At 40.4% G+C, this 10,705-nt stretch overlaps 1 protein-coding gene across 1 annotated transcript in view; it reads left to right on the top strand.

The window, feature by feature from the left end:
- greb1 (growth regulating estrogen receptor binding 1) overlaps window positions 1-10,705 on the top strand; it is a 40,333-nt gene that overhangs the window by 3,249 nt on the left and 26,379 nt on the right. The window contains exons 2-7 of the mRNA XM_015943636.3: window positions 7,232-7,392; window positions 7,482-7,589; window positions 7,679-7,855; window positions 8,014-8,196; window positions 9,819-9,932; window positions 10,189-10,311. Of these exons, the coding sequence (XP_015799122.3) occupies window positions 7,239-7,392; window positions 7,482-7,589; window positions 7,679-7,855; window positions 8,014-8,196; window positions 9,819-9,932; window positions 10,189-10,311 (859 nt within the window). The 5' untranslated portion in view covers window positions 7,232-7,238. The remainder of the gene's footprint in view (window positions 1-7,231; window positions 7,393-7,481; window positions 7,590-7,678; window positions 7,856-8,013; window positions 8,197-9,818; window positions 9,933-10,188; window positions 10,312-10,705) is intronic.

Genomic DNA, 10,705 nt, shown 5'->3' with positions numbered 1-10,705 from the left:
TCTCCCCAGGGTGAAAGAGGGGCAGAAAAAGAAGGGGGGGGGGGGGGGACACAAAAGGATCTCCCACTTCCACGTTAAGGAGAGAGGAAAGAAGGGGGAGGTGGGAGGCAATGCTTGAAGTAGAATAGGTGAAATTGGGTGTTTTGAGTCAAAATTACAGTATCATGAAATGCTATGTAGGTTTTGGCCATAAGAAGCAAAAATAAACAATGGAGAGAGCCTTTTGCAGATACACACAGATGCAAAGTGAACAAGGTCATCTTATGCTGTTCCACTTCCACTGACCTGACAAAAGCATCCACAGTAACATAAAAAGTTTTACTCTGTCCAAGTACGTACATCAACATTTTATCCATTCAGAGGATGAGAGCAGCTGCATGATGTAAAATGAAGAAGCTAAATTTTTTACGGTGTTCTGTGAGACACAAAAGCCCTGTGAATTATGCAAAAAAGCAAAAAGAAGGCTGGAGCACTCAAAGTGACAAAAGATTTAATAGGTGCGAGCACAAAAAAGACTAACGTTTCGACACCCGCTGGTGTCTTCGTCAAAGTAACAGCCCCGTGAAGTATGTTGTTGTGGGGAATTCTGCTGTGATTTCCGGTGTCTGGAGTTTAGTAACGGCTGGTGTTTATTTCCTTTCCCTTCCATTCTGCTTCACAAGCTACTCTTCTAATTTTACTACTGCCAGTTGTTTTGGACAATGTCTGCTGATGTAATTTCCTACAGACATAACAACCAATCAGCATGAGCTAACCTAAAGTTCCACCAAGCCACTCCACCGGGCCATTCCGCGTACCTCCCTCTGATCAGGTACTCCGAAAGTTCCTTAAAATAGCCCAGAAAACGGCCGTTCAGCCAGCCCGGTCAAGTGGAGACACATGTATGTCGGGAAGTTCCTGTAGATTTATCCTGAAGTTCCGACAGTAAAAACGCACCTAATATGATCATAATATATAAATAGAAACTAGAGATATAAAGGGGTAGGGTAAGATAAAAAGACAGACAGGTAGGTCTCGAGTACTGATTGTGGGTGATTTTAACATTCCTGTGTGCTGCGCTGAAACACCTACAGCTAAAGATTTTCTGGAACTCATTGAGATGTTTAACCTTGTGCAGTCTGTTTCTGTGTTACCCACAGGAGCATGGGCACACACTGGACCTTGTATTACCTCATGGTCTTTCTGTACTCAATGTGCAACTTTGTGATGCATTGATCTGGACTTTTGAGTCAGATCTCTCTCCTCTGAACTAGGGGTGGCCTTGGAAAACACTTTACTAATAGATGAAACTAACCTTGCAGTGATGGTAAGGTTCTTGGAGTTACTTCCTAAAACATTTCACAATTAAAGTGACAATGTGTAGTTTTTACCATTATTACCTGGAAATATCCATTGAAATATTAATGTAAATTAATTAAAAGATACCCAGTTGTTGAAAAATATTGGCGGTTTCATAGAATATAACCATAAAAATGGGGTCTAAAACACATGGGCGACGCCATATTGGATGCCCTGTTTCCTTCTATGGAAGCCCGTGAGGACAGAATGCATTTACTGATTTGTAACAAAAGGTTACAAAACTTTCAGCATTAATAAATGTTGTTCTTTTACACATTTACCTCTTCATTAATTTCAAGTGATGAAAGGGAATCTGATGTTCTTGTTATTTTGCTGGAGGTTGCACTCCCAAGGATTTTTGACCCTAATGGCCATCTGTTGGTAAGATCTTACTTAAATACAAAAATAATGGTTGCTTGCAATGATTTGGGTATCTACTGTCTCATCCTCCATTACCACGAGAAGTAAATCTTTTGTACATTCAACTTTCTTGCAAACATTTTGGAATATTTGCATGAGGAGTTTCTTTGTGCTTCCTGTAAAATTGATATGAAGACCTTCCACATCAGCCAAGATTTCCTCAAAGAGCCGGTGCATGGTCTGAGAGTCCGTAGGGGCAGGCTGAACACATCCCGTTTAAACAGCAACATTAACAAATGACCCAATAGGCTCTGTAAGGAATAGTTTGAAACTGTTCTCCTTACTTGGAGCAGATTCTACTTTTATAGATGAGAAAGAATTTTCAGTTGTTGCAGTCCTTGGAGTTCGGCCAGGGCTATCCACAGAATTTGAGTGAAACTTCTGGGTAATATTTGTCTCTTCTGAACAAGAAGCTGGCTTAAGGAAAACTTTCTCAATAGACAAAATTAACTTTGCAGTGATGGTCGGTTTCATACAGAGCTCAGGGAGATGTTTAGTAAAACTATTCACCATTATGCACATGTCAGTAACTTGGGTCTTTGTATTGTGTTACGAATAAAAGATGATCCGTTTTACATTTTATCTTCATACAAACTTCTTTGTGGATTCTCATGAGGAATTTCTCTGGACTTCCTGTAAAGTTATTGCCTTCCACATGAGCCCAGCTTCCCTCAAAGAGCCAATTCCCGATCCCAGATACCTTAGATGAGGGTTGGCCATGTGCTTTTTTAACAGCTATGTTAACAAATATGTAAATTGTTATTTTAGCCTCGCATCGGTGCAGGCAGCAGGCTGTGTCTTTGTTCACGTACTTGCTGCTGCACAGCTCTGCACGCAGTAGAGGATTCTGCTAGGGGGCATTGGTGGTCTCCGTGGTCATCGGGCCATAGTAACCCCCAAGCTAAAGGAGTGGCTAAAGCAGATCCTAGGATAAACATCAGACATCTCAGTCCAGAAAAGTACTATTCTAGGAACAGCTAAGATACTGTGCAGAACCCTCTAGCTCCCAGGCCGAGCTGACACTTCTCTTTTTGTTCTTGTGCTTGTGATCAATATTTCTATTTGGATGCCATCTATCCACCCCCATAGATCCTCCTGCCTGAGGGCACTTTGGTCACTGGTTGGTCAGTTGTTGTGTGCTGTCAGTGATTCCGAAAAAATGCCCAGCGTGGGTAAACTTGTCTCGTTTTTTTCTCTCCTCTTGCCTGGGGGGATAGTGCCGTATGAAGGGGGTGCCTCGTGGCAGTGATGCACATCCTTTACACATTTGGAAAGATTGCATCCTTTTGTGCAAAATGAAGCCCCTCGTGGAGTGCATGTTCTGTGTATCGATGGCTGATGTTTATATGTATTTCAGAAATCTCTGAGATTTTAACTAAACACAACCGGTGCTCAGAAAAAAAAGGTCCAGTACGCTGAGAGGTCAAGATTAGAAGTGGCGGTGCTGCGTACTGTTGTTTACCGGCCCACTTAAAGGTGTGCTGGGAGGAGAAGAAGAAAAGGCTCTCCTAAAAGTTGTACTTCTAGATGATTTCTGTCATATCTACTGCGTGCTGTCCTTTGGTGCCTGGCTGGTCTTCTGGGTTTTATCAGCAACACCTTTGGGTTTAACATTACCTCAGAAAAAAAGATGTCAGACGCGGAAAAATGAGTTCAGTATGACTTATTTGTGTGTTGATAACTAGATGGTATATCATCTGTTATATTGGTGTTTCGTTGTAATTAATTAATCTCTTGGATATTTGAAGGAAATACATTTTTCAACATGCAATAACTGATGATTAAAACAAGAACAAGTGGAGAGCACTTTTCCTTTTCCCTTCTCCGTCTGAGTTGTTTCTGGCTGTGAAAAAGAAAAAAAAAAGTTCTGCATGCTGTTTGGTAGAAGGTGTGATTGCTTCCCGTCAGCGCTGATTGTGTTATGACGGGGCTTTTTGTCTCCCATCACCCTTTGTCTCTCTGCAAGGTGGTGCTAGGCCCTAAAAGTCTGCGCTGCTTTTTTACATATGAAAGGGTGGAGGCAGAAGGTGAGGAGCAGCATTTAGCTGAGAGCCAAGAATAACTGAACCTGACCGGCTGCATCTGGAGCTGGTGCCACTTTCTGATCGTGTTGAGATGAATTCTCTGTCTGTAAATGCAAAATAGAAAATGTGTGCATTTTATGTAAATTTGATTTTAGTTTAATCTAAAAAGAATAATTTTTTAGGGGGTTGTCCGTGAATGCCGTATTCGTGTTCAACAGTGGACTCCTATACTCAGTGTAGGAAGGAGCGCTACCGCAATCATTTCTACTGGCAGCTGTCAGACTATAACAGTTTAGTATTAGTTATCATCACCTTTTTAACTGACATGTTATCTGTTGATTTTATTTATTCATTTGCAGCTTGGTTGTACAGTGTATACATCACCGGGGTGATTCACAAAATTATATTGCCAAAATAAACGTGTGATTCTCTAAATTCGATGCACTCTGGGGTTTTTAGTTACTGAAAAGTAAACCAACTACTACTACTGCTAAACTTTATTTATTTATATAACGCCTTCACATGGCCCAAGGACCAAACAAAGCGCTGCACAGCAGAAATGAACATAAAAAATAAAACCATTTAAAAACCGACAAAAACATGTAGATAACCAAGTCATAAAACGTTTAAAAACAGTTTCTAAAATATGTTTGTGTGTCTAATGCAAAGATCTTTCAATTTTTTGGTTTAAAATGTATTTTGTGGGCACCGAAAGAGCACAAAATTCAGAGAATCACCCATATCTGATTTTTCTCCCAGTCTGTGACCACACCATTGTTTAGTGGTTATTTAAACTACTGTATAGTGATGCAGAAATGCCAGGTGAAATCACAATTTTTGTTGTTGTTGTTGTTATTGATGTTTAAAAAGAATTAAATCACGCAAATTCTGCATCAGCATGTCAGAGCTGAGCAAAAAATTAGATCATATTAATGATGTTAAAGCAAAAGATAATATTAAAGGAGATTTTACCTGCATTTGCAGCTGTCAGATACCAATACTTATCAGTGAAATTAATTAGCCTTTCTCATCTTTTACATTTTGTGTTGTGCGTATTGACAGTGTAACTTTGTGGTGACATCAAACCATTTACATCACAAAATCACACTATTTTAAAAATCACATGATCTAATTGTTTAAATATGGTTTAACACTTGCTACGCCGTCTTTTGCTAGTTGAAATATGCAATAACCAGGGATGCACCAATGTAAAAATGTATCCGATGTTAATATCGATGGGGCAGCAGTAGCTCAGGTGGTAGAGCAGGTTGTCTCATGATCGGAGGGTCATTGGTTCGATTCCAGCTCCCGCCAGGGGTACTCTGCTGTTGTGTCCTTGGGCAAGACACTTCACCCAACTTCCCTGTGTTGGTGGTGGTCAGAGGGGCTGACGGCACCAAATGGCAGCCTCGCCTCTGTCAGATCGCCCCAGGGTGCCCATGACTACAAAGTAGCTTACCATCACCAAAAGTGTGTGAATGTGAGAGTGCATGAAAGCGTCTTTGAGTGTCCTAAACAAGCACTATATAAGTTTGATGATGATGATTATTATTATATCGCTGTTGCTTTCGATAACCGATATTTACCTATACATATATATATATATATATATATATATTCTAAATATATATATATATATATTCTAATCAAACGTTTATTTCGAACAAACACTGTACAACAGTTAAAACCAAAATCATACAATTAGGCTCTTACACAGCCAAGTATAGTTGAACTTAAATCGTGCTACAATAATATTACATTAAAGGTTCCATATAATCCTATTTTATACCTTTGAGAGCAAAGGTAGGGACAGTATATGATGAGATATTACCAATGGCATAATTGAGATTTCATTTATCTTAATTATGAGTTATTTTTATCAGCCTGATGATTTGATAACCAGAACTGAAACGGTTCCAATGTGCTGTTGTATTGGCCTTGCCAGTCTAGTGGTTTAAGTGTCTTCCTTTTGTCTCATTTTGCCATGTGCTGGCATGGATTCAACTCTCGGTGGTGTCAGCAGTGATTTATCAAGCCAGCTAAAGCAGATTTCATTATTTTTATATTTTAGTTTTATTATTTTCTGCAAGAACAGTGTGTGGCTCTAAGGATCTTTGAATTTGGTCATTTCAAGCAGCATTTTAGTTGATTTACTCTGCTCACCTCAAAGACTCACACTGGCTAAGTAAACACCACACACATTTTTGCTTCTGAGATGTTTACAGTCACTGTCACATGACTAAACAATTACGCCTTATCACCCTCTCGCCCTCTGAAACAGATAAACAAAGAGCAAAACAATGGAAAAAGACGTCTGTTGTTAGTATCAGCGCAGCTTTACTTATGGGACAGATATGTTACATAATGCCTAACATCGACCGATATCGATGTTGATACAGATAGATTGTGCATCACACAGGATCATAATGAAAACAGAAACACTTAATAAATCGTTGTCTGTTAGGGTTAATCTGCATAAAGACTGTTTCATCAACCTAACCTTCGAGTCACTTCCTGCTCAGCGTCTTGCTACCAGGCTTTTTTAGTCCGTTATGCATGGTTTATTGTGTGTGTGTGTGTGTGTGTGTGTGTGTGTGTGTGTGTGTGTGTTGATGTTGTTTACAGTCATCTATCTCTTGTTTTTGTTTGCTTTCTGAACTAATTTGTTTGCTCTAGAGGTTATTGGGTGTATCGTCCCTCTAGAAAACCTTTGTTTTTGTTACGTTTTGTTTTGACCCGTTTAACAGCAGCCAGGAACCAGACAAGGGAGAGAAGCAAACTTGGAGAGAAGCACTTGAAGGAAAACTAGAATAACAGGGGGAGGGAGTTGAGTCCAGGTCAGAGTGCCCTGACTCTGTCAGTGCAGCTGATTTTATGTTGCGTTGGTTGGACAAGTGCCACACTGCACTAGCCACAGCTGGAGTGTGTGTGTGAGAAGTGCTCCTGAATTCCACTTTGTTTTTGCACAAAGTGTGTGTGTGTGTGTGTGTGTGTGTGTGTGTGTGTGTGTGTGTGTGTGTGTGTGTGTGTGTGTGTGTGTGTGTGTGTGTGTGTGTGTGTGTGTGTGTGTGTGTGTGTGTGTGTGTGTGTGTGTGTGTGTGTGTGAGAGAGAGAGAGAGAGAGTCTGTAACACATTAAATCTTCAAGCCAGAAGATTTCAAAATGCAGGAGACAGAATAATTTCTTAGTTTTTGATACATAATTATTTATAGTTTTCTTGTTTTTGCTTTTTTGTGTTGTCTTTTGCCCCAAATCTCTCTATATTAGCAGTGTTTTTGTCATTTTTTCCTTTTTATTTTAATTTTCTAATGCTCCTGCAGTGTTAAATCATAATGGAAAAAAACGTTCTGTTTCTCTGTTTACTGTTTCTTTTAGCACTACAGCACATTTTCATTTATTCACAAAAGGACTGAAACTAAAAATGTGCCTTATGATTACTATTTTCATAGGACACCAATGGGGAACTCGTACGCGGGCCAGCTGCGGACCACGCGCTTCGAGGAGGTTCTGCATAACTCCATAGAGGCATCACTGAGGTCAAACACCATCGTGCCTCGACCAGTCTTCACACAGCTGTATCTGGAGACAGAACAGTCTCTGACACAAGACGGTGGGCTTAAGGATTTTGAAACGATGATTATCTCGGATTTCTTTTGAATCCAGGTCAAAACGTTGTGCTCTCAAATTCCTCTCCAACAGGCCGTACACTGAATGATGATGAGGACGATGATGACTGCTCAGAATCCAACAGCCCTCCGATACCCTACCAGATGAAGCCACCGCCTGATGGATGCTGCACCACAGATGGCATGAATACATCTGTTGATAGCAAAATGCATCCAAATGTGAAAGTTTCAGCTTTCAAATTCTTTATGAAAATGTTCTGTGAAATTCAGGGTTTTGTCAGGCTGGGAAGGATGTGCGTTTGTCCACGCTTGCGTCCGAGCCCCTGGACGTTCCTCCTGGATTCATGTTAGTTGGTGTGAAGTCCCCCACCCTGCCTGAGAACCTCCTGGTGTGTGCTGTAGACCGTCGCTTCCTGCCAGATGACCGGGATCGTAATGCTTTGCTTGGTGAGGCGGGAGACTAACACAGAAAATATTTGTCTTTAATGTGAAAAAGTCAACTTTTCTTTCTGCAAAAGTGTTTGTCCATTTGCACCTCAGTATAGTTGTGGTGTTTGAGAGGCACACAACTCTGACGAGCATCCATTTTCTCTGCATCTTTCCAGGCTTTTCAGGAAATTGTATGGGCTGCGGAGAGAAAGGTTTCCGATATTTCACAGAGTTCTCCAACCACATCAACCTGAAGCTCAGCACCCAGCCTAAAAAGCAGAAGCACCTAAAGTATCACCTGTACCAAAACAACCAGGGAGTCCTGGTTAGAGGCGCTCCCATCTGCTGGAGGGGAAACGGTGAGGGATAAAACTGCTGCTTTCCCTGGAACGTTGTCAGCTCCAAAGCAAACTGTCTAGTTCAGGGCTAATCCCGTGATTTAGTTACCTTTACAGGTAACAGCTCCTTAAGATCATCAGATGCATGCTAATCACCAACAGGTGTCTAGGTGCAGGGAAACAGGAAAAAGGCAGTTGGCAGCCTTAGAGGGCCATGATGGTGTAGTTTGTCTGCATTCAATTTTAGATTGATCAGGTACAGAATCCTACACCTGCTTTTACAATTCGAACAAAACAAATTTGAATATGGTGCAAACATTTGTTTATTTTCTGTAATTCTATTTAAAAGGTGAAACTAAAACACAAGACAGACTCATTACACACAAAGCCTGATTTTTCAAGCCTTTATTTGTTATGACTGTGACGATTACGGCTTACAGCTTATAAAAACCCTCAATTCAGAATCTCAGACAGTTAGAATATTGTGAAAAGGTTCAATATTCTAAACTCAAAGTGTCCCATTCTAATCAGCTTTAGATGGTCTCTCAGTCTAAGATTAAATGGATTCTTGCACCACATTCTAATTTTTCACTTGTAAAACAAAATTTTTAAAAATACGAAATAAATCTGTACTATAAGATTTTTTTTCACACTGATAAAACTCAAATAATCTTTTTTTAATGCAATTTTTACCCAACAGACCAGAGTAGGATGACAGGAATGTTGTCTTTTTTTTCTACAAAAAGCCTAAAGGTCTAACTTAGTAGTATCACCTCACGAAGGGTTGAAAGGTGAGAATGCAGAGTTTACACAGGGGCCACAACCTGGAGGTCACAGGTTCACTCGGTGAAAAGAGCTGCGCTAATGGACTTTACCTCTCCAGATAATGTGTTGTCTTAATGAGATATATTTGTACCCGGTTGACTCTGTTTAGATTTTCTGTATTAACCCTGTGGTTTGAGATAGCAAATGTAAGATAGTCTGCTGTTGAGCTTACTGTGAACTCCAAACCAAATTGAGATGAACCCGGTGCTCGTAGGTCATTTTTGAGTCATAGGTCACAAGAACAAAACATCATCTTGTTCCAAATGTTTGCTGTGGTGTTAAATAAGAAAAAGATGGACGGACGTTGTCAGTGCTGCAGATGAAACACACGTAATCATTCTGAAATTCTTTCCGTACCAGTCGTTTCCTGTTTTCCATCTCTGCTACTGGGAGTCTGAGTATTCCAAAACCATTTAGTTTGGACTTTTTCCACAGTCGCTATTCAGACTTGGACTCAGCAGCAGGAGACGTATTGCCAGAGGTTTGCTATCATGATTTAAAATATGAAGGAGGTGAGATTTATATGTTGGTCTGGAAACCATGGGGTTAAGGTAAAGCTGACAAGCCTCTTTAGTCACTGCTTTTGTGTCCAACTCATTCCCAAATTGTATCCAGTACATTGACAAGTGAGCAGGAAGCAGCAAACACCTCAGCAGATAAGAGGATGACGCAGAGCTTGCAGCAACTTTCTCTAAAGGACAATCGACTTTGATGATTTGCTGCCATGTTTGTTCAGCGACTCATCTTTTTGATCTCGTCTGAATATTTCTTTAGTTCTTCAGAGAGTTGATGGATGACACGTTTGTTGTGTCTCTCAGATGGCAGGATGAGACAGATAAGGTCCAGCCTGGTGGAAGGTCAGCTGACATCAGAAGAACAGCCACCAAACCCCGCAGTGGCTCACCCATCACACACACCGAGCAGCTACCCAGGTTCAACTAACAATAATCTTACTGAACCTGAAACGTATGAGTTCTTTCAGAAACTTGTTCTGCTGTCTTGGTGTTTAGTTTTGCCTTGAAGAAAAAATGTGGTTAAATCTTAAAATGAAAAGAAGTTAAGTTTAAAGAAGGGGAGGTAATCATTTTTTTAAGCGCTGGGGAGGAGAATATGGATTAATACCCATAAAGATACACAATCATTTATGCTTCTACTAAACCTTTAGCTTCTTGTCTGGTCATTTTTAAGGATCACATGTGGAGCCTCAAGCAGCCGACATCCCCCACATGGTGATAAACGGCAGCCATGCTGTTCCCTCCATTTCTCGGCCATCTTTAAACCAGTCAGGACCTGGGAGACCCTCAGCCACAGGTAAAAAAGTCTGCCTATATTTAATACATCATATCTTTCCGATGAAGAAGGGTACTAATATAACATTATGTGACAGATGGGTACTTTATTTTATTTACATCTATGCAGGTGATGTTTTAGTTATTTAACTCAGCTGAACATCATCAGTGTTTATGTTTGAGTTGGCTTTTAGCTGAAATGTTTCCACTCTTTATCTGAACTTAAAGTCCAAATCAAAGGGATCGAACCTTATAGGACTGTTATTTACACGTTACGGACCAAGTTAGCATACAGGCTAAACGTGAAAACAGGCTTCTATTTCTGCTTACTGCATCAGCCGCCGATAGAAAATAGATGAGAAAACTCTCGGATTAGAAAAGCCAGATGTCCTGTCACATTGTCAAATTAGCATTTA

This window comes from Nothobranchius furzeri, chromosome 9, assembly GCF_043380555.1.
Source record: "Nothobranchius furzeri strain GRZ-AD chromosome 9, NfurGRZ-RIMD1, whole genome shotgun sequence".
NCBI lineage: Eukaryota > Metazoa > Chordata > Actinopteri > Cyprinodontiformes > Nothobranchiidae > Nothobranchius > Nothobranchius furzeri.
Note: the sequence above shows the minus strand (reverse complement) of the source record. Positions and strands in the feature narration are given on the sequence as shown.